Here is a 27,998-nt window from a genome sequence, read left to right on the forward strand (position 1 = left end):
TGTGCCACCACGGCCAACTAATTTTGTATTTTTAGTGGAGACGTGGTTTCTCCATGTTGGTCAGGCTGGTCTTGAACTCTTGACCTCAGGTGACCTGCCCGCCTCAGCCTCCCAAAGTGCTGGGATTACAGGCGTGAGCCACTGCACACGGCCACCTTTGTGGTTTTAACTGTTCTGTATTGCTTCTAGCTGGTTGGGAGATCTTTTTGTTTTGTTTTGTTTTGTTTTGTTTTTTTGAGACAGGGTCTCACTCTGTTGTCCAGGCTGGAGTGCAGTGGCAAGATCTCTGCTCACTGCAGCCTCCGCCTCCCAGGTTCAAGCAGTTCTCCCACCTCAGTCTCCCAAGTAGCTGGGATTACAGGGGCGCGCCACCATGCCCAGCTAATTTTTGCATTTTTAGTAGAGATAGGGTTTTACCATGTTGGCCAGGCTGGTCTCAAACTTCTGACCTCAGGTGATCCACCCGCCTCGGCCTCCCAAAGTGCTGGGATTACAGGCATGAGCCACCACGCCCGGCCACTGATACTATCTTCTTAACCAGTGATGACCTGCTGACTTACTCCTGACAGAAAGCTGCCGTGTGGGAGATCACAGGGGCTGAATTCTCCAAATCGGAGGCTCACACAGCTGATGGGATCTCCATCCGATTCCCTCGCTGCACCCGAATCCGAGATGATAAGGACTGGAAATCTGCCACTAACCTTCCCCAACTCAAGGTAGCAGCTCTTAGGCTGTATGTGTATTCTCCACCCCACTGTCCAGGCCTTGGAGCCTTGGGCATCTGGACCATTGACATGTCCTCTGTCTTCTCTTTTCCCCCATTCTCCTGTGGCAGAGCAAGGAGGGCAATTAGAGAGGGAAACAAACTGCTGCTGGGCCAGGGGCACAGCACTAGACCTCCTTCTCCCTCCATCTCTGAGCAGAGAACCTTGCATTTGCGAGGCCCCACTGAGCAGCCCTTGGTCTGGGGAGTAAGAGTTTGCTCCTGTTGCCCCAGCCTTCAGTCCCTGCTTTGCTGTACCGAGAACAATGATTTGTACCCTGATTACTCAGGCTATAGGGCCACACTTTGGAATGGTACCAAGGAAGCCAACTCCTTTTCCTTGCTCTTTATCTTTCTCACATCTTTGTTCTCACATGCGCCTAAAACACACCACACACATCACCTCTGAGGCCAGTCTGGGAAGGCAATGAAACCCTCTGACATTGTCCCTCCCCGCCTCAGGAACTGTACCAGTTGTCCAAGGAGAAGGCAGACTTCACTGTAGTGGCTGGAGATGAGGGGAGCTCCACTACAGGGGGTAGCAGTGAAGAGAATAAGGGTCCCTCAGGGTCTGCTGTGTCCCGCAAGGCCCCCAGCAAGCCCTCTGCCAGTACCAAGAAAGCAGAAGGGAAGCTGAGTAACTCCAACAGCAAAGGCGGTAAGGATAGGGAGGGGCTGGGATGGTGAAGAGGGTGGTGTGAGGGGCGGAGATTCGAGGGCAGGGACGCAGTCTCACATTCCAGCCCTGAGATCTCATGATTATCTATGTCCACTGCAGTGGACATGGACTGCATTCCTGGTGTGTGTCCAGCCATGGGCCAGAGACCCTTCTGCTGGGCACCCTGTATCTGCTCAGCAAACCTGAATGGAGCAGTACCCTGGCGACAGCCAGTCTGACCAGGGAATAAGCTACCTTTGAGCTAAAGGGCTTAGCTGATAACTCTTCACTCCCCTCTCACCTGTGCGCATAGCAGAGAAAGGCCCTGGTCCTTCCCCTTACTGCCCCTGACTGCAGGGAGCATTATCAGCAATCCCTACCCTCTTAGTTCTTTTGTATCTTATGTTTTTTTAGAGACAGGGTCTCACTCTGTCATCCAGGCTGGAGTGCAGTGGCACGACCATAGCTCACTGCAGCCTCGAACTCCTGGGTTCAATTGATCCTCCCGAGTAGCTGGGACTGTAGGTGTGCACCACCACGCCCAACTTCCTCTCTGTCCTTCAGGCAACATGCTGACTGCAAAGCCTTCTGCTGTGAAGGTGGGAGAGAAGCTGGCCATGAAGTCTTCTCCAGTGAAAGTAGGGGAGAAGCGGAAAGCTGCTGATGAGACCCTGTGCCAAACAAAGGTGAGGGTAAAAACAGCAACACACCACGTGGGCCAGTTTAGCCCAGGTTGTGTTCCTAACCCTCTGCACAAGAAGTTTGAAAGAGGATGAGCAAAGGTGTTTGGGGAACATTGGCTAAACCTCTTCCCTGCCTGCCGCCGCTCCTGTCGTGGGCAGGGTCAGCAGTGCTGCTGCTCACCCTGTGTCCTCTTGTTGCCTTGCAGAGGCGGCGAGCCAGTGAGCAGAGAGGAAGGAGAACTGTGCCAGCAGGCAGGAGATAGAACAGCCCGGCCTAGCCAGGAGAGACTGCAGGGACTCACTCAGCTGCTGGCCCCAAGTCAAAATTTACATTAAATGGGAAAGCCCAGTCTGGGTGTGGGAATGCAGCATTGTGAGTTTGTGGTCAGGCTGGAAGCAGGTCCAGCGAGCAATAAGAAGGGGAGAGGGCACTGGCTTGGTGACTCTCCTCCCACCTGAGGAACCTTTTCCCTTTTACACTCACTTGTCAGTCTTGGGTTTGGCAACATCTCCTGAGCACTTTTTTTTTTTTCCCCCTCAAGTCTGGCTCTGTCTGACAGGCTGGAGTGAAGTGGTGCAATCTCAGCTCACTGCAACCTCCACCTCCCAGGTTCAAGCGATTCTTCTGCTTCAGCCTCCCGAGTAGCTGGGAGTATAGGCAAGTGCCACCATGCCCAGCTAATTTTTGTATTTTTAGTAGAGACGGGGTTTCACCATGTTGGTCAGGCTGGTCTCGAAGTCCTGACCTCAAGTGATCCGCCTGCCTCGGCCTCCCAGAGTGCTGGGATTACAGGCATAAGCCACCGCACCTGGCCTCTTTTGAGCACTTTCTGATGCCAAGAACTAGGTTTAGTACTGGCTCAACTCTGGGGGAGCTGATGGCTCAAAGGACAGATAGAGAAGTAAACATAATTTACACCCATGTCATTGCACCCCCACTCTCCCCACCGCCATCCAGGAGTAAGCATAGAAGTCTGACAACTCAGGTCCTGAACTCGGTCCCCAACAGACCTGTAGAAACCTTTCCCCTCTCTCTTCCCAGCCTGAAGTCCTTGAACCCATTGAGAGTAGTAAGCAGGACTCCTGACCCTTCAGTCTAGCAGGTTGTACAGAGTAGACTGCTTGGTCTCAGGGGACATCACTGAATCTGGGGGCACTGAGTCAGAGCCAGCTCTGCCTGCCCACCATGACTGAGTGGCTCTTACACACATATGCTCTTCCCATCTCCAGGTCCCAGATGTCAAGGCCCATCTCCTCTCCTTTTCCCCTAGGCAGGGATGGAGGGGCATGTCAGTCTTGTATAACTTGGAGTGACTGGAGGGCTGGGGTTATTGATGCATAGTATTCCAGTAAACTCCTCTGCTTGTGTCCTAACTCTAGGCTCCCTCATTCTGTCCTGGGCTTATCTGGGTGAAGACCCATCTGTACCCAGTGTAGGTCTGACCCCACCGTGACCTCTCTGCATTTGCAGGTTCTGTTGGACATCTTCACTGGAGTGCGGCTTTACTTGCCACCCTCCACACCAGACTTCAGCCGTCTCAGACGCTACTTTGTGGCATTCGACGGGGACCTGGTACAGGAATTTGATATGACCTCAGCCACGCACGTGCTGGGTAGCAGGGACAAGAACCCTGCGGCCCAGCAGGTCTCCCCAGAGTGGATTTGGGCATGTATCCGGAAACGGAGACTGGTAGCTCCCTGCTAGGTTTGCTGTCTTCCCTCTCCCTCAGGCCATACTCTCCTTTACCATACTACTGGACTGGACTCAGGCTGGAGGCAGGTAGACACAGTATAGGGGGAATGGGCTTGCTTCTCCCAAACCCACCAGTTCTCCACGGTCTCTTCTGGACCAGGAATGAGTTGCTGTGGGTGCCACAACTGAAGTCAGTTTCTCTTGCTGGGTTTAAATAGATCTTTCAGATCTGGGTGCTGGGTTTACCATCTTTTTGTTTTCTTTGAAAAGCAGCTTAGTTACCTTTTTTATAAATAAAATATCTTGCAGTTGTCTTTGTCCTTTCCCCACCTACACCCCTAATAATTTCCCTAGAGATTAAGGAGTAAAGGCTGGGTTATGGCAGCTCTGTCCGCAAAGCCTTCTCTCCCGTCCTTGCCTGTTCCTTTGTACTTCCAGGCTCATTTTAAAGTCGTATTTAAAGGACTGCCCTCAGAAATGCTTCCATTTAGCAGAACTTGTGTTCGGCCGGACACCCTTTGCCAGCAACAAAGCCTCATGTGAAAGAAAACAAAATGAACTTTTTTGACTTTCTTCTCTGTGTTCTCCTATTACAGAGTGAGGATTCCCAGTTTGAAGGGAGGGGACTAGGGTCAGGTAGGACAATGGGGCCTTTATGAAGAAAGGGAAGTTACTTGGGTCACTCCTCTGGAGGGATAGAGGGCTCCAGGAAGATCTGCCTCCCCAAAACCTGGAAACAAGACTGTTCTTTAAGAATAAAAATCCACGTGGGGCTTGAGGCCAAGAACAGCCCTTGTTGCCACCAACGTGGAGACTTTGTACCGTGTCCCGTTCTTAGTGCTTGAGTGTCCCAACCTGAAGCTAAGTCACCCTGGCTGCACCTGCCAGCAGCCATGACTGTGTATGCTCTGGTGGTGGTGTCTTCCTCATGACTGGAGGAATAATTCTGTGATATTGTTGACCCCCCAAGTATTGGCTGATGAACGTGGGCATCAAAGGCCAGTAGCTTTCTTGGCCTACAGAGTAAATGGACAGTATATTATGGAAGGACTTGCATCCAGCTTCCTGTTCACAATGGGAGGTTTAGGTTTCATAATCCTGGACCAATCGAACGCACCAAATATCCCAAAACTCAATCGATTTTTTTTCTTCTATTCATTGGATTCGTCTGTGTCCTACTGAGTTTTCTCATGGCTGGAGTATTCATGTGAATGAAACTGCCGGGCTATCTGATGGGTTAGAGTGCCTTTGAGAAGACATCAGTGCATACTGGATTTGTTCCTGTCAATGAAGTTTTACAGGCTGTACCAATCCTCCAATATGAAATGTGGGAAAGAATGAAGAGCGGCAGTAAAAGAAATACCTAGCGAAAAACACAGGAAGCATATTGAAGCTTGGACTAGAATTTCTTCTTGGTATCAGAGAGACAAGTTTATCACAGTATTTTTTTTTCCCTGCTGACCTATTGATAATACCAACAATGTTGAGTGGCATTTTTTTCTTAGTTTTTAATTTCTTAAAGAAAATATACTCCATATCTTCAAGAAAAAAAAAAAAAAGAATAAAAATCCACACCTGAAAACAGATCCATACAACCTGCTTACAAAGAACAGCTCCTGTGCTACCTGAGGCTGATTTATTTGAAGAACAAAAGGAAGACAATTTAGTGTAAACAAGTGCTATTCAATGGAACTTTTTGCAGCAGTGGCAATATCCATAAATCTGCACTGTCCAACCAAACTAGCCACAGATAGCTGCTGAGCAATTGAAATGAAGCTAGCACAACTAAGGAACTGAAGTTCTTAGTTTAATTCAACTTCAGATGGTCACATGTCACTAGTGACTACCACACTGGACAGTGCAGGTATAGATGGAGCTCAAATCAGAGTCTTGAAACTTAATGGCTCTAACTTTAGGCAAGTTATGTAACATCTAAGCCTCAATCCCTCCAAGTAGAATGGGGATAGCCACTGCACCTAAATCATAGGGTTGTCCTATTGTCCCGAGCAACATTATGTAAAGCACTTAGCCCACAGCCTACCACATAGTTATCTAGAGTTGGGAACGTCACCGCTGGTTTGCATGTCCAGACCCTACCTGGGAGAAGGGCCTAGCCTATGATTTTAGAACCCTCAGTTGCAGGTTTGCATGTTTCAGCTAACACTCCACTCTGAGTGCAGGCTCAACAGGACACCATACGGTTGTAAATTGGCTTCCATGTCCCAGTCCTGGCTTTTGAGGGTCAGTTCTCTCCTTATGAACAAATTAGCAGGCTCTGGGCTTGTAAGATCAAGGAGTACTGCACGACCGCCCCCGCCCCCGCCCGGCCCAGATTTGATCTGATTGACTTTGGCTTCCACCTACTGTTTAAAATGTGTATGTTGGAGTAGGGACAGCACAGGGGAGGGGGTTACTTTCCTGACTGTAGCCCAGGACATTTGGTGTTTTTGAATAGGCACCGTTCAGCCTGGCTTCAGTATTAGGAATAAGGTACTCTCTTTATTCCATCCTCTATAGAGACAAAAAGCTGCTCCTCTTTTGAGTACTGACCTACATAGATTTCCATTTCTTCAGCCTCGGGCCAAACAACTGGACAGGGCAGCAGAACAAGACTGTCTCCTCAGGATCCTGCCAAAGGCACTGTCCTCTCCAACCTGGACCCAGCCCCACTTGCCCTTACTGGTTGCTTACACCCAGAGTGCACACTCACAGGAAAGGGGCTCTGCTGGCTGCAGGTGATCATCTTGTCCCTTCTCTGCCTTAGTGTGTGTTATTGCCATTTCAATGTCAGTGGTTTTTTATGTATTTTCTTCCAGTCTTTGCTGCTGAGATCTGACTGTATATACTATTTTGTATCCTTTCATGTATTTCTTTCATATATTTCAATGCAACCCTCAACATCATCATCATAAATCTCTCCAGCAAAATGCTGGAGGCCTCCCTCTTCTGAACCTTTACATGCTGCTGGCTGGCATCAAGCAGAGGTCATCACTGGGCGCTGAACAGGTCACCTCCCTAGGGCAATGTGAGCAAAGTGTTGGGGCTCATCCTTGATCCTTTATGCCCTTTTGGCAAGATTCCTTTCTCAGTCACAGAGCAGATGGACACATAATCTTGTTCTCCCAGGGGCTGCATTCTTGGGAGTCTTTTCCCTGCGCCTTGGGCGCCTGGTCAGGGAGGTTTGTACAAGCCTGTGCACAACACAGCAGTCTGTCACGAGGCTGGGCCAACCTTTTTTTTTTTTTTTTTAACAGACTCTTGCTCTGTCATTCAGGCTGGAGTGCAGTGGTGCAATCTCAGCTCACTGCAACCTCTGCTTCCTGGGTTCACAAGCAATTCTCATGCCTCAGCCTCCCGAGTGGCTGAGACTTAACAGGCACACACCATCACTCCCAGCTAAGTTTTTGTATTTTTAGTAGAGACCGCGTTTCGCCACGTTATCCCGACTGGTCTCAAACTCCTGGCCTCAAGTCATCCACCCACCCCAGCCACTCAAAGTGTTGGGATTACAGGCATGAGCCATGGCGCCCAGCCTGAGCCAACCTTTTCTGAGCCACAGTCCAACTGTACTACAGCTGTATCCAAAAGGTACCATGTATCTCCCAGGGTAACCTGAAGACCTAACTGGGCACACTAGCTCCATTTCAGATCTTTAAGGCCCATCTCTTCTAGATCAGTGTAAATACCTGAACTTGGTGCTTCAACCCAATTGGTCTTGGGATTCATCCTTTTCCTACCCAGCTCTCATTCTCTTCTAGGCTATTCCATGGCCTCTTCCACATATTACATTTGTGGTCCTGGGCAAGTTACAACAACACTGAGCATCTTGTCACTTCACCCAACCACAGGCTAATCCCAGGCCATGTGCACATCCCAGGATTAGCTTGTGGTTTATCAGTTATTTTGTCAATTTTTTGTTTGTTTGTTTGTTTAATACAGGGTCTCACTCTGTTGCCCCGGCTGGAGTGTGGTGGCAATCAGAGCTCACTGCAGCTTCAATCTCCTGGCTCAAGCGATCCTCCCACCTCAGCCTTCCAAGTAGTTGGGACTACCCACATGCACCACCATGCATGGCTAATTTTTTGTTTTTTTGGCTTTTGTGTTTTTTTAAGTAGACACGAGGTCTGACTACATTGCCCAGACTGGTCTCAAACTCCAAGCAGTCTTCCCACCTTGGCTTCCTCAAGTGTTGAAATTATAGCGTGAACCACTGTCAGGCTCTTTTGTCAGTGCTATCAACCTCTAACATCCTCACACCAGACAAGACAGGTGTCTGTATTACAACTTTATTACAAAATTATAAAGCAGAGCTCTGTAACAAAATAATACACATTTGGGTTTGCTTTAACCTCCAAGTAAGTCTGAGAAAATCTTAATGTAAGCCACTTGAAGTAACAATTCACATCCAAGAAATTTCCACAAATTTATACAATGTATATTGAGCACTAGTTCCTGTACAGCTTACTCTTATTAGTTTGGATCCAACTATTCCAATGTATTATGAACCAGTCAGCTATCTGTCTTTTGAAACAAGTCTTAACTGAAATTTCAGAGCAATCAGCAAAAGCTACGGAATAACTGTAAGAATTAGATGTTTCCATGATAATTAAAACCAAGGATCCATGAGGGGCAGGAGGGAAGATTCAAAGATTTTAAAAAATTAAATTTTAGATCTTGGTTAAATATGAACTGGAATGGGAACCTGGAACTCCCAACTTTTATTTGGTGTAATAAAAATGATGCAAAAAAAAAAAATCAGGGTTGTTTGACACCTTTTTTCCTAAAGGGAAACTTTCACCAAAAGGGGATAAAAGACTTAAAAGGCAAAATGAGTAAACGACCTCAGTTTTAATTCTTACTGAGGTTACTAACCAGCTATCAGTGTATTATTTTCGGGTTGGAGGAAGAGGTAAGGCTTCAGCAGAGAAAGCAGGTTGTAAGTAGAGGGCCAGCTTCTGCCCTTAAGTTACTGCTAGATCTTAACTGAATTGCACATACATAGATCTGTTTTACAGAGGAACTGAGCAGCTGAATGAATGATCCTTTGCTAAATTGGTAGGCATTGTAAACGATAGTATTTACTGCCCATGAGAAAAGCGGAAAGGGATGTCTTCATGAGCAAATCTGATTCCCCCAACTCCTGCAAAGGCTGTGGTTCAGAATCAAATCATCCAGGACTTTGTATAATGTTGAGGTAAGTGGCCCAGTGTTCAGCTGACAACTACTTTATGCAGTTATTTCATTCCTCCAAAGGGGTTTAGTGGTTGGTGATGGAAGGAAAGCATAAATATGTCTGTACCAATGTAATAAGTCCCTTTAGAGGTTTCCCTCTGCCATCCAGTGTCATGATTGGCTCTAGTCTCAGATTTTTCAGCTGCATGGGAGGGATAAGGGGTGGGAGTTGTCTGCCAAGGCATTTAGGGTTTGCATAGTTTATCCATTGGTAATGGGAAAACACTGCTCTCCTGATAATGTGTTTTGTGCTTGGCCACGCTTCTCCAGCAAACTCTTAAGCCCTCCAGCTCCTCTAGGGGTGTAAAGACTGTGAGGGCTCAAAAAAATCACTTACTCATTGTATGGTCCTTCCTAAAGAGCCTAGAATAAATGCTTTCTCCTCCTGGGTGTGGTGGCTCACGCTTGTAATCCCAGCACTTTGGGAAGCCAAGGTGGGCAGATCACAAGGTCAGGAGTTGGAGATCAGCCTGGTCAACATGGTGAAACCCCATCTCTACTAAAAATACAAAAATTAACCAGGCGTGGTGGCGGGCACCTATAATCCCAGCTACTCCGGAGGCTAGGCTTGAACCTGGGAGATGGAGGTTGCAGTAAGCCAAGACTGCACCACTGCACTCCAACCTGGGCAACAGAGACTCTCAAAAAAAAAAGAAAATGCTTTCTCCCTGACCTGCCCCCAAAAATCAGTAGGCTAGGAAAGGAAATGAAAGTAGGGTCTCCTTACTCCCCACCAACCTGGGAAATAAAGACTTGAACTGTCGGCTCACAACAGAATCCAGTCTCATTCAGTACCTCCTGAAAGCTCTTAAGTGCTGTCTTAACGTTTGCTCTCCAGGAACTTTAAGAGAAGTCTGGCCAGAGAAGAGCACAGGCTCTTTGCCTAAATCTATTTCTTCAATGAGACCAAATTTAAAACTACCATGGATTAGGGAGGGATTTCATTCTCAGGGGAAAATAGCTTAAGACTCCTTCGAGTTAGGAAAAGGATCAGAAGCCAAGTCAATATTAAGCAGAAGGCCACTGCCTCCACCCATTGCATCCCCTTTCCACATAAACTAAGGATGGTGCAAATCAGGTCCCAAGAGAAGCAGCAGCAGGGATTATGCACGCACTCTCCCTTGCAGACAGAAACAAATTTCCCAGCAGTTTGGGAGCCTGATGTTTTGTTGGCTCCCAGAGTTGGGTCAGGAGACCAACAGCTTCCAATCCCAGCATTTAAGGAAGCAACTCCAAATAACTTTGAAATTTTTCTATAGCATTTGTGTTTCATTTCTCACAAAAGATAAGTTTACTGGTCTAAAATCTGTCCTAAGGACCACTATCGGTCTGGTAAACTAACATTTTTGGTCCAAAGAAATAAATGGATTTAGGCAGTGTAGCAAGAGACTTTAGCAAAGAGTTAAAGCACAGAAAGCTGGAGACCAGAAATTTAAATCCAAATGTGCTGGGCAGGAGGACTTCTGATTGATGAAACACATGGGCAAGCATTTCCCATGTGGGGAGGGGATGGGCTGGGTACAGGAGAGGGGGTGAAACTGTGTCTAGGTTCAGGGAGAAAGACAGGACCCAAGTTCTGGAAAGTTCTCTGTTCATCAGTTACCATCATCACTCCAAGATCACTGAACCAAGAACATACCCATGTGATTTATACAAGTTCCCACTGGCCTTGGGCTTTGTCAGCCAAGAGGTACACCCCTGTGGCAAGACAGGCATGCTCAGGGGTGACATGCATCTTGCTTGCCCTGGTCTTGGGAACACTGCAGTATTTCTACTAGCTTGCTCTTCTGCAAGCTGGCCAACCCTGAGCCCAGACACCCCAGGCTATTTCCCTGTAAGGCACTGAAGAAACCGATGCAAGCTCTCAGGACCGGAAGACATGCACAGCTCGGATTACATACTGCCGGCAGATGGGACATTCATTCATGCGCTTGCCACACTTGGTACAGGTTACCATGTGGCCACACTCCAGCAGAACACAGTCAATGGGTGAGTCCATGCAGATCTTACACAGGTTCTCCTCCAAGCCTGATGGTACTGCTCCCCCTGTACAAACACACAGGGCAGAAAAAAAGGGGCAGAGGAGTAAGTGAGGAGACTGTCTTAAGTATATAGGAGTAACTGGGGGAGGGAGGTGGGAGATAACAGGTACACTGTGAACAAACTCCCAATGCACAGGCTTCCCTCAAATACAGCTCCTCCAAGGAAGCATTTCCTCAGTAACCAACTCGGGTTACTTGTTTGATCCACACTTCCTCCCCTCCAACAGGTATAGATTTGAAAAGTACAGTACTTGTGGATCAGATACATCCCAGAACATGAGAACTAAGACAAAGTTCTCAAAGCTTAAAAGAAATAATTTTCAGACAGCTAAGGCTATAATACAGTGAGTGTGTGAGTGGCACTTAGGGACTCATTATCCCCTGAGGCAGAACAGGCTAAAAAGATAAAACTGGTTCAGAAAAGTTTAGATAGAAATGGAACTGTGGTGAATGGTTCATTAAGGATCACATGGCTTATCTATAAACATATCCTCCATGTAATAAAGTCAAGGTTCATGGGGGACCCCTCTGCTATCTCACGAACTACTCCCAGGCTTCCTAAGGAAACTTCCTGGTGGAGAAGCCTGGCAGAGATTATTGCTCCCTCTTTCTACCCCCACAAAACTTTTTTATACCCCCATGACTGTTTATCACATTGGATTAAAATTTTGAGTTTACCTACTTACTGCCCCAGTAGACTGTGAGCTCTTTAATTCTACATATTCAATCAATTTTTACAATTATATGCTTAGCATTTATTCCATGCTCCGAGGTTAGATACTCGTCTTTGAAGCCCCCAGTGCCAGTCATATGGTAGGTACTCTAAATGTCTGATGAATGAACATCTTCCCAAGGGAATGACAACATCCCACATTTACTGAATGCTTACCGTGTGCTAGGCAGGGTCCTGAAAGCTTTGCATGTATTAACTCACTGAAACCTCACAAAAACTATGAAGTAGGACCTCTTGTTATTTTCATTTTATAGATGAGGCCAACCGGGGCAAAAAAATAAGTGGCTTACCCAAGGGCACACAGCTGCTAAGTCGAGGAGCCAGGATGCAAACCCAGGCAGGCTGGCCCCACAGCTCCTGCTCTAGAATGGCCTTCTGCCTAACTGCCCTAAGAGTATAAACTATCCACAGAGATCAACTGCCAAGTGCACAGAGTTCTCAATAAATGCTAACTGGCCTGTGTCACTAGCAGAATATAGTGGGCATGACTAGTATCCTAGTAGAGCTGACCCAAACAGAAAACAGTCATGTTCAAAAGCCCAGCCATCTCCAACATGTCTTAAATTGTAGCCTGAAGTAGGTACCCATAAAAAGGAACTGATCTCACACAAGTCACCTCTACCATCTGGGGGTTGGCCACCCCATAGAGGAATTCTCCCTTATTGCATCTATACTTTCTCTTTTCTGGACTATTCAAAAGTTAAAAAATACTTCCCCTTAGCAGGTAGGCTGGATGTGAAAGGGAGTGAAACCTATTTGCCTCTTTTGAGGTGCTGTTGGCCCTAACAGAAGTTTAGAGACTACAAATACCTAAGATGAGTGGGAATAATTTATAATTTTCAATTACTCATTCTCTGAGGAGTAACAACAAACGCATTAACTCAGCTGTCAGCATTCTCCCAGGGAATCAGACAAAGAAAGGAAGCACCAAGTAGATCAGCCTGATCTTGGTAGCAGGTGATGCTGGGGGGCGGGATGGTGGGGGTAGGTCTAGAACTCCAAATGGTTTTGGGGAATTGAGAAAAGCTCAGCTGTTTTTTATGTCTGATGCCCATTCTGAGCAAAAGGCCATTTTACTAAATAAATTTGGGAAGTCTTCTGAAATAGTTTTAAAATGCTTGCAGGCTAGTCCAAGACTACTCTAAGAACGTTCTCTCTTGGGAGGGAGTTCACAACCACATACCCTTGAGGCTTTTTGAAAACACATAGCAGATTTCAGAATGTCCCCACAGATGGTCAGGAGTTCTGCAGTGTGTTCTGGGAGTACCTGAGGGCCCAGCGTGGTCTTTAAGTGAATGGCAGCTGAGCTGAGATATATAGCTTATGCCCAGAGAGTAGCACATGTGTTAGCTCCAGAGTAGCTCTAACCATTACCGGCCCTGTACAAACAGGGCTGTCTTAGGTCACCACCCTTTCTTTTTGGTTAGTACCAGAAGCTGCCAAACACCCTGATTCCCCAGAAGGTGCACACAGAGACCCTCCCTACTCAGACCAGAACTGAACACACCAGGATTTTTTAAAAATGAGCTGAGTGTGATACATGCCACCCCTTCTCTGTTTTAGTGGAGACATACACATCAGTCAGGCTACCCCTGATATGCTCCATGCTGCTTCCTACACAGGGAGCACAGAGAACTTCTTTTTTTTTTTTTTTTTGAGACGGAACCTCACTCTGTCGCCCAGGCTGGAGTGCAGTGGCGCGATCTCGGTTCTCCGCAAGCTCTGCCTCCCGGGTTCACGCCATTCTCCTGTCTCAGCCTCCAGAGTAGCTGGGACTACAGGCACCCACCACCACGCCTGGCTAATTTTTTTGTATTTTCAGTAGAAACGGGGTTTCACCGTGTTAGCCAGGATGGTCTCAATCTCCTGACCTTGTGATCCACCCACCTCAGCCTCCCAAAGTGCTGAGATTACAGGCGTGAGCCACCACGGCTGGCCTCAGAGAGAATTTCTAAAGATGGTGAGAGGCCCCCTGGGTCTCTGTGAGTTTCCAACACACCCTCTCTCTGGAGGCTGAAATGCTCAGAATTCTTAAGACTACTAAAGGGATTGGGGTTGAAGAGGACAAAAGAGCCTAAACCCATTCCCAAACAGAAACAACTACATACCGTTTTGGTCTTCAGCACCACTGACTGAAAAGGAAAGAGAAGGAAGTCTGAATAGGTGATGGCATGATGGTACAAACAAAGTCTCTTACTGCCCTGACATCGTTTCTGAACTCTTACCACTCCCTGCTGGGAACCAGGCCTGCCAAGAGCCTAAATGGACATCAGCCCTCTTTACTCACTATACATGCTCAGAACTCACACAAAGCATCTGATTTTTTTTTTTTTTTTTTTTTTTTTTTTTTTTTTTTTTGAGATGGAGCCTCACTCTGTTGCCTAGGCTGGAGTGCAGTGGCATGATCTTGGCTCACTGCAACCTCTTTCTCCTGGGTTCAAGTGATTCTCCTGCCTCGGCCTCCCAAGTACCTGGGGACTACAGGCACATGCCACCACTCCCAGCTAATTTTTTGTTTTTGGTGGAGACGGGGTTTCACCATGTTACCTAGGCTAGTCTTGAACTCCTGATCTCAAGTGATCCACCTGCCTCAGCTTCCCAGAGTGCTGGGATTACAGGCATGAGCCATTGCACCCTGGTCTACTCTTAGAAAAATGTATTCCATCAGTTTGCACAAACTGCCAAGTAGAAGGATACTTTATATGCGCAATATGCTTTTCTATTTTGAAGCCAGCAATAAAGTCAAGAAAGAATGAACTATCTAGCTGTTTCAGTCAGTCAGGGAATCTGGATAAAATTCCCACGTGGAGTCATCTGTTCTGTTCCCCAGGTCCTGACAACTCAAGAGAAGACTCTTGAAACAATCCCAAAGGGAAAACAGACAGTAGTCCTCAGTCTGTAATCAGGTGAAGAGTCAGTCAGATGTCCCCTAACACTGATAAATTTGAGCTACTGGTAGAAGACAGCCTGAAATCTGACTTCGACCACTCTTACCAAGTAAGGAATCAGTATGTTGCTCTGTAGGAACTGAATCAATTGGGGATGGGAGGAAAGGAGAAGATTCTGTGGTGAAATAATTTCAGGAAATGCTAAGTTCAAAAGAGCCAAAACACATTTCTCTTCTGCAGGACTTCACTGCCTTTAATATAAAAATCTACCATAAATCAGTAATGAAGATACAGTATGAGGTATTTTTCCCCAAACTCATTTAACCACAGACCCAGATATTTTCCTGGGCATCTGCTAAATGATACAGTGTAAAATGCCCTGGGAAATGAACAAAAGGAAAAGCCCAAGTGCGGACAGAACATATACCTTCTCCTACTATGTATGTAGATTCATTTTCTACCTCCCAAATCTTCAGAACAAGCATTCTTATGCTAAGGTAAGAAAACTTACAAGGTGGTGGTGAGTAGGGAGGGGATAGCATATGGTGAGAAAGGCTATGGACTTAGACCAGAAAATTCTCAGTTAAAACTGGGCTCTATGGTAAAAGGGTGATGCTAATAATGTCTATTTCATAGGTTGCTCTAAGGAATAAATATATGCAATGCCTAATCTAGTTTTGACACTCAACCACAAATGACAGCTATTATTAGATGGTGCAGATATGTAAGGTGTCTCCTTCCATGGCTAAAAGTGTGGAAATTGAGTCAAGTCAGTGCCATCAGGCTTTGGAGTGACAGCAAACACTTCTGAGCTCTGTATAGCTACCATGCAGATAGCCCCTCACCCAGGTGCTGGAGTCCTTTCTGATCCTTGTATAGCCGAGTCACTCTCTCCATCAGCTCCCACTTCTCACAGCAGCCCTTGTAGTTGACAAAGTTGCGAGCCAAGATCTCTTTCAGCTGCCGCACTGTCAGGCCTTCAATGTCCTCCAGGTCAGTCAGGTCAGACAGAGAGGCCCTTCGGCCTGGGACGAAGCTGTCCTCTGAGTCAATAGACTGCAATGGCAAAGAAGAGATCAGTGTGCTCAGCTCTTACCTCCTCAAGCTGTTTCTCCAAGGACCCCAAAGCACTCACCACATCATAATTTTGGTGACTGACCTCATGAAAGGTAGGAACAGAGACAGGATGAGTACCTGGCATGGGGCTCTGCACTGCAAAATTTACTAGAATCTCTTCCTGACCCGTGATTCTGTGCTTAGGAGCAAACAGACACAGACCAACCAATCAGTGTGACACAGTACTAGATAGAAGTATGGTAGAAGGAGCACTGGTTTGAGTCATATGACCCTAATTTTGAATCTTGACTGCTCTGCTGGTTAATGCTAAATAATATCCAGCAAGTTGCTTACCACTCTGAGCCTGTTTGCCCCTCCATAAAGGGGAGAGAGCAGTCATACCCCACAGGGTCCTGTAGAGGTTAAATATGGCTGCACATGAAACCCAGCATGGTGCTGGCCCTTCTCCCCTGGAGACTTCTACTTGCCCACAAGAGGCACATTTCCCTGGCAAGTACTCCTCTGTACACAATCTTGGCCACAGCTCCCTGGTCTGTGCTCTGGACTGGCCCTGCCTGGTTAATTGTCTGACCTCCTTCCCTTGACAATGGCTACAGTGTGCTAGAAGCAGGAGAAAAGAACAAGATTTTCACAGCAGCAGCACAAGCCTGCCCTCTGGCAGCTCTTGGAAAGTCAAGAGACTGGAAATATAATTGGCCATGAGGCTTCTCAGTCTCCACTAATGACCTCACAACTCCTTATAAACACACTGACAGCTTCACAAGTTAACCTGGAACACTAACACTAAACCCTATCCCAAAAATATAATTTCGGAAGCACTATCATCACACATTTATTCTCTCTCCACCCGAAGAGGTTCCTAAGACCACCAGTGAAAGAGCAAAGGTGAAGACACAGACCCGAGCAGAGGCCCCACCTGGGTCTCATCCTCAGCAGGTGCTCTGGCCACGCTCTCCAGGTAGACGGGTTCCTCTTGATCCTGAGACACATGGCCATTGGCCTGTGGGAAGAGAAAAGTAACATCACATCTAGAGATGTCCCAGAGATCTGCATAGCATGGGCCTCTTTTCAACTCACACAATGTCCACAATGTATTCCCATCACGCCCAGAAATCCGGAGCCTCTTAGAGCATCATTACAAAAGCCTGCTCTCTCATACCAACTTTGTCAAGCAGAGAAACAACACAAATACATTTCAATAGACAAAGCTGCCCTCTAGAACAAAATTGCATTAATTCTACACACACCAGGATGGCAGTAGCCACCACTCACCATCAATTTAATCTCAGCTTGAGCAACACAGGTGAAGGGAAGGTCACTGTGTCCATTCCGCTGCTGGACTGCTCTCTATCTGGCATCAAGGTTTTTCTTGACACTGATCCAAAATTGCCATCCCTATCCCTGGTTCTGCTCCTCAAACCATAGTCTGCTGGGTTTTGTTTTGTTTTGTTTTTTCCCCAAACTGTTTATACCATGTTTTCCCCTCCTTCACACTAAATCTCCCTGGCTTCCTTATCTGACAGTGATGGGACAAAGTTTCCAGACCATCACCACCCTAGTCTCTTTTCTGCCTAGTAACTACTCTCACATTCTGGAAATGTGTTTCCATGTTGAGCACACTATTATTAAGTGCTATGTCTAGACCTAGTCAAAGAATATTTTAATGTATCTAAGAATCTATTAGCCTAATACTATAAAACACTGCCTATGCTTATGGAATTTCATTATGCTTAGAATTTTCACTTCTCAAAAGGTTCCTCCTGAGTACTCCTTTAGGAGGTTTGGCCAAAGAGTAGGCAGAACTGTAAGCCTCCTAATTCCATCACCATTTAAGCTACAAACCCCTCAAGTAGATCCTCCTCACCCACTACTCCCTGCATGCAAAGGGCCTGCTGTGAGCTCAGAGCAAAGAGGTGTCTGAGCTCACAGGCCTTTTCCACCAGATTCTGGGGATGCCAGTGAAGGGACAATCTGGGAAACCAAAGTCACCCACTGACCCCAGCCACTCATCCCACACTAGGATGCATAATATGGAGCTAATCAAGAGGAGGCAACCAACTGCAATGGAAATGAAAAGTAGAAATAACAAAATGCCAAGTGAAGGCAAGATCAAATGCATAGTACACATGTATAGGGATGGATCCAAATCAGTGTCTTCATCAACAATGTTTTCTCTTAGCTTACTGTAGGTCCTCACTAGTCTCTCAGGCAGTGTCACCTTGGAATTACCCTGGAATCCTTCAGAGCCTAACCTGTTCCTAAGTAGATATCTTTCAGATGTCCTGTTTCCTAGAAAGAGAAACGACCTCATGCTGCAAAGCATGCTCTTGTCTTTCCAGTTTGCCCACTGGTTAAATAAAAATCCGAAACTAGTATCTGTCCACAGTTGTGCTTATTGTATACCTTCCTTGCCTAGCAACTATTGATTGCTAGAGCACTAAAGGTAGAAGAAAGAACTCTGGTTGAGCAAGTATTATAAGGAAATTTACATTCTAGGTGCAGCTCACTTGTGAACTTGTCAGACAGCACTACATAAGTTACTTAATTCTTCCATGCCTGTTTTTCCTGCTTGCAAAGTGCAGCTCTCACCAGAACAGGGGATGTAAGCAGACATTAAGGTGTCCTGAAAATCTCAGAGGAAAAGTACCCACTTAGATCTTGTATGTAGGGTCACCTTTAGGTGCAATCTGGAAATTTCTGGTTAATGACAGGAAGCTTATAATCTTTCACTGAAAAATCTACCTGAAGGTTTGGTTGGTTTTTTGTTTTTGTTTTCTGAGACAGGATCTCACTCTGTTGCCCAAGCTGAAGTGTGGTGGCACGATCACAGCTCACTGCAGCCTCGACCTCCCAGGCTTAAATGATCCTCCCACCTGAGCCTCTTGAGTAGCTACAGGTGCTCACCACCACGCCCAGCTAATTTTTGTATTTTTTTGTAGAGACAGGGTTTTGCCATGTTGCCAGGCTAGTCTCAAATTCCTAGGCTCAAACGATCCGCCTGCCTCAGCTTCCCAAAGTGCTGGGATTACAGGCATGAACCACCATGCCCAGCCAAGGTTCTTTACAGAAAAAGAATTCCTCAAGTTCTTTTCCTAGCTCCTTATACACAGAGTGCTCACAAAACACACACACACACACACACACACACACACACACACGCAAAGGGAAGAATGTATAGCAGGAGTTAAAATCTGTCTAGCAGACCAAGAGTCAGAGCTTAGGAAAGAGTTAAAGTACAGCTGTGGAGAAAAACATGCTCAGGCCAAAAAGGGAGTTAAATGATTTTACTGCAGTTAAATTATGCTATCACATTGGCCTTTATGCCTCAGTGCTTGTCCAGAGCTGAATCAGGGGGCCCAGTCCTGGCAAAGGAAGTGATCATAAACAAGCAGCAGCAGCCATCCACATCATGTGTAGGAACTAACAGCACTAGCACTATACCAGCTGTAAGTAGCTCAGAGCTCTTTCAGACATGGTATCACACATTCAGGTCTCTCAAGATCCTGGCAAGATCAAAAGTGGTCTGTGATTACTAACCCCATTTCATTGTTGTAGGCTCAACGTTTGCCCAAGGGGACAAAGAAGTCAGTGACAAAAGGGGATGTGGAAATTAGATCTCGTAGTTCCTAATTCCCCCATATTGCCCAAGCCCTATATCAAGGGTCCCCAACCCCTGGGCCACAGACTGGTACTGGTCCATGGCTTGTTAGGAACCCAGATGCACAGCAGGAGGTGAGTGGCTGGCAAGTGAGCATTACTGCTTGAGCTTCGCCTCCTGTCAGATAAGTGGTGGCATTAGATTGTCCTAGGAGTGTGAACCCTGTTGTGAACTGCGCATGCGAGGGATCTAGGATGCATGCTCCTTATGAAAATCTAACTAATGCCTGATGATCTGGGTGGAACAGTTTCATCCTGAAACCAACGCACCCCAGTCTGTGGAAAAATGGTCTTCCAAAACCAGTCCTTGGTGCTAAAAAGGTTAGGGACTGCTGCTATAAATAACAGAGTCACTAAGGCACTTCTGCAACATCACCACTTCTTATACAACAGTTATGTCCACTGGCCTCACTCTAATCCAGGAGTTAGCTGGTCTACGTGTCCACCTTCCCTCTTCTGGGGGCTTTTTGAGAGAGTATATTACTCATTTCTGTACTCCCCAGGCCTGGGTCATGATTCAGTTGATGTGCTGCTCTTAGCTTCCAAGCCCCCCGGGATAATGAAGCAGCAGCATACAAGTACAGCATGCCAGCTACTCCTGCTTCCAGTCAGTGACTGGTAAGAGAAGCAGTGTCTTTGTCTGTTTCCCCACCCTTCCTTGCCTCCATATAGCCCTTTGCTTTCCTATATTCCTTGTGATGGTTACTAAGGAACTAAGTTCCCAATCCAGCCAATGAAGACCAGAACAAAGGAATTAAGTTGGAAGACAAATTGGACCAGAACTAAATCTGATGGCTTAATGGTTATTTTTCTCAAAATATTTCTGGAATGATGAACTTTAAAAAAATGTCTAACTAGGATATGTGTGTATTAAAAACAAAAAGCAAACAAAAAAATTTGGTACTGTGCATATCATCTCTGAAGAAAGCCAAAACAGGAGTCTGATACCCAGAAAACAGTTGGTGCACCAGTAGTCAGAAAGGCTTCACATAATCAAGACACTTAGCCTTATACCCCATTCTCACAACACAGGCAGGAGAGGAAAATGAAAATGAGCCCTCAAACTGGCACGGACTGGCAAAGACTACAAATGGGCCCTTACCTGCTGATTCTCCTGAACCTGGGCTGGGGGAACAGAGGTGGCTTGTGCAGATGAAGAGGAGAGGCTGGGTGAGGTAGGTGGAACCATGCTGGAGTGAGGCTGGGTCAGGAAGGCCTGCTGCTCAGGAAAGTCTGGGGACAAGGTGGAGGCATGAGTCCTGCCCTCCTGGGAGATTATAGGCTGCTGGCCAAGGACCAAGAGCACCAGCTCTTCTTTCTCCCGGCACATTTCGGTAGAGATGTCATGGAGGCTGAGATAGTCCCTCAAGTCCTTCACCTTCATCTTCATGAGCTCCTCTCGCTGAAAGGCTGTAGCTCGAAACCGTTGGCAGAGAAGGCAGAGGCGGGGCCCATTCCCCACTTGGCTCGAACAGGTCATGCAGAAATGTTTCTTACAGTCCAAGCAGGTCTGCTGCTTAGAGGAAGAGACACAGGAAACCATGTCAGATTGAGAGAACAAGACAGAGAGTGAGATGGGAGCTTCAGAGCTGCCAAGCCCAGCAGGATCTCCTCCAGTCATTCTTACTTTTACTAAGCTCTCTCACATAACTAAGGGTGCAAGCCACTTTCAGATTTTAGATTAAAAGCCACCCAGGGGTGGCAGACCTCCAGTGTGTATTGTGTATATCCATGTACAGGACACTTCACGTTTATTATTTAATTTGAGGATTACTTTATTTATTCACGAAGCACCTGAGGTATTAATCAAGACTACCAGCTTTAGAATCAAAAAGTTCTGCATTTTTATTAAGCCTCCCTCCCTTATTTCTTGCAATGTCACCTTGGGTGTGTAATTTAGCCTCTCTGGTGCTCAGTTTCCACATCTGTGAAATGGGGTTGATAACAGTATCTACCTCATGGGGTGGTTGTGAAGATTAAGAGAGAATTCATTTAGCATATCTAACACAAAATGAGTCCTCAACAAGTGTTAGCTGTTTTATTATAGCTAGGAAATATTAGCTAACGGTGAGAGCCAGGATTCAAATCCTAAACTATAATTATTTCTGCATGAAGGTTATGGTGGTTGTTACAATTAATATTAATTTACTGAAGTGCTTCTATATGCTAGCTTGTCATTTAATTCTCAAAGCTACGCTGCAAAGTAGGTATTAGTGTTCTTCCCTGATCCACAGACAAAGCAACCGAGGCTTAGGGAGATCAACTACTGTATTCAAGGTCAGGCAGTAAACAGGAGAGCTGGGATTCACACTCAAGGTCTGTCGGAGGCTAATGCTCATGATCACATTCTTCCCACCAGGCCATGCTGCAGAGCTTAGTTCCGTTCAAGCACGGAACAGTTCTGAGTCAAGGGCCTGGCTTCCCATCTCCAAATTCCCCACCCACTGCCCCATCGACATAGGCTCCCCACTCCAGGAAGGTCCACTCAGAGTGCTGGGAACCCAGTGGTGCTTACGACCATATCCAAGACAAATATTTAGATAGCAACGGGAGACCGTCTGGACATCAGGGTACTCTCATTACTGAAAGCACAGAGTGTCTCAGTTAGGCTACGGGCGCCTGATGGGCAAGCTGGTACTGCCTGGCAGCAGCTACTCTGGCAGTCACTGACAACACACGAAGGCTTACTCAGCCCACAGGAAGCAATCCTCAGCCTCTCACCCCACAGGCTGAGCAAGCACAGTGACATCTGGCTGAGCTCTGTTCTGGCCAAGAGCATGTCACACCCCCAAAAAGAGAGGTAATTCCTGAGCACAATGGGATTGGCCTCGAGGGCACCCTCACTAATCCTTTAAAGAAGTTAAAAACTTTTCATCCTGTGTTGACTTAAGTAGTAACTTAAATATTTCTGGTCCATCTTTTCAAAATATAGAAAGCTGTTCAAGCTAAAAAAATGCTTAAGAGACAAGATTCTCATAGTCAAGATCACAGGCACTCTGGACTGAAGTAAATGTCTGCATAGTTAAGATAGTTATATGTTTTGTCTAAGTATCATTCATATAGTAAAAGGAAAAGAAAATAATATTTACCACCCAGTTTTGGCTATTAAGACTTAGAAGGCATTGCAAAGGGACATATATCAAGCTCCCTAATTCTCCACACAGTTATAACCAAACAATACACTGTTCAGAGACAGACTTAAAAGGATGCATGGCTGCACTAGCAGTGTAACGGTGTTGGCACCAGTAGCCACGCAGGCAGAAAATGGATGTTTTCAGGTATTTGGGGTTCATTCACATCTAAAGCTTTTCTCTTGGGAAATGAAGTGTGCTTAGGATGACTGAGACTGAAACAAACAGGCTTCAATGTCATAAACCTGTGGGCCTGACATGGAATATTACTTAAGTCAATGCAGTTTGACAAGACCTAGCTTGACACAATTATAAAGCCTGCATTGCTCAATCAGCCGATCCAAACAACTCTCTATTCTTTCTTCAAATGTGTGTGGCTTGTTGGATGCAAGATCAGAATGCAGACAGCAACCTAGCTTCTATACACCCACTGGCTCACAGGGGACTCTGAAATAAGCTGGCATCTGAAACACACCCTACAGGAACAGGATAGGGCTTGAGGCTAAAACCCCAGTTTGCAGTGGAAGGAGAGAACAAGAGGAAAGGAAAAAAGGGCTGTCAACAAATGCAGGCAGAATGAGCAAAGGACACGCTTATGTATAAATTCTACCAAATGGTTCAAAACAACTGAGTAACCAGGTAGTATGAAAGATGAATTAGTGGAGGCAACCAACGTGCCTGCAGAAATGCCCAGAGTGCACTGAGATATCCAGCATCACAGAACTGGCCATGGCACCTCAGGTGGGCACCATCCTTCAAGGATGCTGTGTGCAGGGCTCTGCTGGCTCCCGTTTGCCAACTGCCCTTCCCTTGCTCCTACTCCCTCCCACCCCTATTCCCTGGAATATGGGAAATATTACATGAGAGAATGTATATAAAACCTTAGCACAAGGTAGATGCTCCAGAAAAGGTAAAACAGTCACCTTTAATTTCTTTTCCCCTTACCGGCACCTAAGACCCAGTCCTCTCTTAACACTCTGAGATCTGAGTATCACTTCCATGGCTCCAAGCATAACCTCCTCCTCCAACTGGTCCAACTAAAGAGGCTGGGTGCCAGACTCCCTCCAAAACTGTCGGTCACAGCTAAACCACAGAGAGGTATTACCAATAGAGGTGGGGTATTTGGCTTGTGGCAAAATTACAGTCTGCCATTTCTCTTTAGGACTGAAAACTCAGGGAATGCAAGGGCCACATCTTCCTTATGTTCTCTCTATAAAGTCCTGAATGTTATCTGTGCTTTGCACCCAGAAAGCAATCAGAAAATACTGACCATAATGAAGAAAAAGGAAAAGAAAAAGACAGTAGGATCCATGTAATCATTTCAATTCAAGCACTTCTAGAAAAAGACATTTTGAAAGCCCCTGGCTGTTAAATGCCAAACCCTTAAGATAAGAATGCTGATCCACTTAAGCATGAAATTACAAATGAAAAATTCTCATAGATGAAAACACCCTTAATATTCACAAAATTCACTGTAAATTGCACAAAATTAATTCATACTTTTGTGGCAAGAAAATATTGTACCAATAATCATCTTTTACCATCCAAACTGGAATTTTTCTTCCCCTCACAGAAGCTCTTCTTGTTACACACACTTTTCTTTTGTCACATTGTATGGTGTGCACTGTCCTCACCTCCCTGTGCGACTGCAAGCTCCCTGTTAAGCAGGAATGACCTTCATCTCTGCCTCCCTAGCCCAGGCAATTCCTGATACACAGTAGATATTCAGTAATTCATTTTCCAATAAATAAGAAAAAAAGCACCTTATTTTAATCATTGCCTTGCTTCTGTAGGCACCCAGGCCTATAACTGTCATCTTCTACTCGACATGCCGAACGTCTTCTGGAGGGGGCTTTGGAATCAAGGACCTGGGTTTGAATCTCGGCTCTGTCATTTAATAACTATGTGATCTTGAGCGCTACTGAAGTCAAGGGAAAAGAATGAGTATTTTAATATCTCTCATGCTATTTGTCAGGAATTTAACACATTCAATGTTCTTCTTAAATTTTAAACCCTGAGCCCTAGTTTCTCATATGTAAAATGGGATTTGGGAGATTCTAAAATGTATATCATAGCTATTGTGCGGATTAAATGAAATAAAAAAAATTTAAATTCCTTAAACAGTCCTTTGCACATAGCAGATGGTTTAAAAGTATGATTTCCTCTCAAATTTCGCATGATCACCATTTTAACATCATATCCTATCACTTATTCTGGGCTGCAAACTTCCCATTCTGCAGAAAAATGCAGAATGCAGGAGTTCTTTATCCAGGTGAGGGTTTACCTTCTGCCCTAGTCCTGCTTGATCACAGATAACTCACTGTCTCTGGAAGAGGGAGGGTGCACACCTAGACGCCATAATCCAGCCAGTAATTTTACTTCCAGTTCACTCATTTGGGAAGCATGGCTCCCAAGCATTTCAAATGAAATCTGCTACAGTAAATAAGCTCCAGTCTTTGTTATGGTCCTAATGTATCTGAGGCATCCTTAACATTGTTTTTGATAAAAAGAACAAGTTAATCTGCAATCAGGTCTTTTGTGATGGTGGCTAATGAAGTAAATAACATCAAGTGCCTACGACATTCTAAGCATCGTGCTAGGCACCCTTCATGGCTTTCTTGTCTCACTTTATTCCCACAACACTGAAAGATGAGGACAACAATCATCCCATTTTATGACAGGGAAACTGAATCTCAAGAGAGGTTAAATCATATAGCTAGTAAGCAGCAAAGCTGATAACTGAATTCAGGTCTACTGACTCCAAATCTATGCTGACATGCTTTGCTTTTGCTTTTACTTGGTTAGTTCTTCTTGAACATTTTTGTGACAGGGACAGGTCTCGGTCACCAGCATTACACAGGGAAAGGCAAGGTTGCAGGCACTCAGAGGGGTCAGCAGTGCTTGCCCATGGTCCATAGGCTGCAGTGGCAGAGCAGGCCAAGAAGTCAGCACTCACCTTCCTGGCTGTGCTTGCAAAGTGAGCCCCACAGGACTTGCAGCTTGGTTCCAGGCCTGTTGGGGAAGGGAAGGAGCTGTACCCAGGATTGGAATAGGCCTGCATCCTGGCTCCCTGGGGTGGTGGGACCTCTTCAGGCTGTCCATCCAGGCAGAACCAGTTGCAACAGGTTGCCCACATGATAAAATCTGGTGCAAGGGAGGAAAGGGGAAAAGGTCAGAGTTAAGATACACCTCTACTGTCCTTTTGATGTCCGAGAGCACAGGTGAGCAGTGATACTCAATCCACACATGCCACCAAGGTAGAGGGGTGGATGTGTTTTCAAGGATCACAGATTTCTTTTTTTTTTTTTTTCCTCCCGAGACAGAGTTTCGCTCTTGTTGCCCAGGCTGGAGTGCAGTGGTGTGATCTTGGCTCACCGCAACCTCTGTCTCCTGGGTTCAAGCAATTCTCCAGCCTCAGCCTCCCGAACAGCTTGGATTACAGGTGCCCGCCACCATGCCTGGCTAAATTTTTTGTATTTTTAATAGAGACAGGGTTTCACCACATTGGCCAGGCTGGTCTCAAACTCCTGATGTTGTGATGGGCCCACTTTGGCTTCCCAAAGTGCTAGGATTAAGGCGTGAGCCATGGCACTGGGCTGGGGAAGACTATTGTTAATTGCTTTATATAAACAATGCAACCCAGACTCAAAGAAATAAAATATATAGCTAATATATAGAGAGTTAATATACAGAGTTGAGATTCTACAAACCCAGGTTTTCTGACTCCAAACCTAACATCCTTTTCCCCATACTATGTTGTCCATTCATTGATTTCTCCTCCTGCCAGCCAGTAAAACTACTCTTACATTTGTACCCCCAATCCTAGATAAACTTCTATCACAGCACCTATTATACTTTCTTGCCCAGGTATATCTTGCTCTTTATTTTCTATTACTAAGCCATAAATTCCTCCAAGGGCAGGGAATATTCTTTCATTATGTACCGTACTGTTCCCTAGCACTATTGTCCACGTAGCAGAAGCTCAACAAATATTTGCTTCCTTCCTGAATCAGAGCCTCTGTAGGTTTATTAAGAAGTGTTCAGAGCCAGGTGTGGTGGCTCACGCCTGTTAATCTCAGCACTTTGGGAGACTGAGGCGAGCGGATAACCTGAGGTCAGGAGTTTGAGACCAGCCTGACCAACATGGAGAAACTCCATCTCTACTAAAAATACAAAATTAGCCAGGTGTGGTGGCACATGTCTGAAATCCCGGTTACTCAGAAGGCTGAGGGAGGAGAATGGCTTGAACCCAGGAGGCGGAGGTTGCAGTGACGGGAGATTACGCCACTGCACTCCAGCCTGGGTGACAAGAGTGAAACTCCATCTCAAAAAAAAAAAAAAAGAAGTGTTGGCCAGGTATGGTGGCTTACGCCTATAATCCCAGCACTTTGAGAAGCCAAGGTGGGAGGATCGCTCGATCTCAGGAGTTCAAGACCAGTCTGGCCAACATGGCAAAATCCCATCTCTACAAAAAAATACAAAAATTAGCCAGGGGTAGTGGCACACACCTGTAATCCAGCAACTCAGGAGGCTGAGATATGAGGATCACTTAAGCCTGAGAGGCGGAGGTGGCAGTGAGCTGAGATTGTGCCACTGCACCACTACACTCCAGCCTGGGTGACAAAGTGAGACCCTGTCTCAAAAAAAAAAAAAAGAAGTGTTGGTTTATTACTCCCATTTTACATATCAAATGCAGGTACTGGGGACAAAGGGGTGATGATTTCTATGATCAGAAAACAAAGAAGATCTGGATTGAATCCCTCAAATGTCAGAATAACCCAACAATTGTAAGAGGGCCCACTGAAATGCCAAGCATTGATGTGAGATATGAGTGTTTTTCTCAGTCGACTAAAGCAGCCAATGTAGACACATTGAGCCTGAACTCTTTGCTTACAGAGATAATAAACGAAACATTTAGTGTTATTATTCGATAATCAGTTCACACAATAGAATGCTCTGCTGCCTCCTGACTCATTGTTTTAACAAAGGCACTTTCATAAAGTGGAAGGAACTAAGAAGCCAACTGATTCAACCTGGGTCATTTTATAGAGGAAAAAAGAATGAGAACCAGCAAGGGGAAGTAACTTCCTAGGTCAAATAGCTCATAACCTTAGACCTCTTCACTTCTCTAGGTCCTTTTTAGCTTTCCAACACTGCCTCCACTGCACCTGTGATATAATTCTCTCCCCTGCAGGGGTCCCTGGTTAACACCTGTCTCCCCAACTTGCCTCTGACCCCGACCACAACAGGGATTGTGATAGTCTAACAGTGCCCAGTTAGACAGGTAGCTCAACAAGAACCAGCAAATGAATGAATCATATCCAATATCTAAGTCTTAACTAATCACACATTTGTTCAGTCTTCAGCACATCAAGAACATTTCTCTCTTGACTCGATATAACCTGTTTGAGGGTTCTAAGTTCCCAGAAGAGGAACTTAGT

General features: G+C 45.8%; 2 protein-coding genes and 1 pseudogene across 30 annotated transcripts in view; 2 read left to right on the plus strand and 1 right to left on the minus strand.

The window, feature by feature from the left end:
• The window catches only part of LIG3 (DNA ligase 3), a 27,809-nt gene extending 19,257 nt beyond the window's left edge, over positions 1-8,552 (plus strand). For 2 of the 6 annotated variants that reach the window (XM_015119031.3, XM_015119029.3), the window contains 4 exons: positions 570-716; positions 1,226-1,421; positions 1,986-2,107; positions 3,576-8,552. In XM_015119031.3, the coding sequence (XP_014974517.1) occupies positions 570-716; positions 1,226-1,421; positions 1,986-2,107; positions 3,576-3,809 (699 nt within the window). In that variant the 3' untranslated portion in view covers positions 3,810-8,552. 6 annotated transcript variants of the gene reach the window in all.
• On the plus strand, positions 4,557-5,171 carry LOC106993972 (oligosaccharyltransferase complex subunit OSTC pseudogene; annotated as a pseudogene).
• RFFL (ring finger and FYVE like domain containing E3 ubiquitin protein ligase) overlaps positions 8,068-27,998 on the minus strand; it is an 80,898-nt gene continuing 60,967 nt past the window's right edge. For 8 of the 24 annotated variants that reach the window (XM_015119063.3, XM_077970782.1, XM_077970785.1 and 5 more), the window contains 6 exons: positions 25,514-25,701; positions 20,529-20,939; positions 16,686-16,769; positions 15,538-15,748; positions 13,913-13,936; positions 8,068-11,075 (listed from right to left, as the gene is read on the minus strand). In XM_015119063.3, the coding sequence (XP_014974549.1) occupies positions 10,894-11,075; positions 13,913-13,936; positions 15,538-15,748; positions 16,686-16,769; positions 20,529-20,939; positions 25,514-25,693 (1,092 nt within the window). In that variant the 5' untranslated portion in view covers positions 25,694-25,701 and the 3' untranslated portion in view covers positions 8,068-10,893. Of the gene's footprint in view, positions 11,076-13,912; positions 13,937-15,537; positions 15,749-16,685; positions 16,770-20,528; positions 20,943-25,513; positions 25,702-27,065; positions 27,229-27,998 lie in introns of those variants that run through there. The other 16 variants (XM_015119059.3, XM_077970775.1, XM_077970778.1 and 13 more) reach the window with 6 other exon arrangements.

This window comes from Macaca mulatta, chromosome 16 (genome assembly GCF_049350105.2).
Source record: "Macaca mulatta isolate MMU2019108-1 chromosome 16, T2T-MMU8v2.0, whole genome shotgun sequence".
NCBI lineage: Eukaryota > Metazoa > Chordata > Mammalia > Primates > Cercopithecidae > Macaca > Macaca mulatta.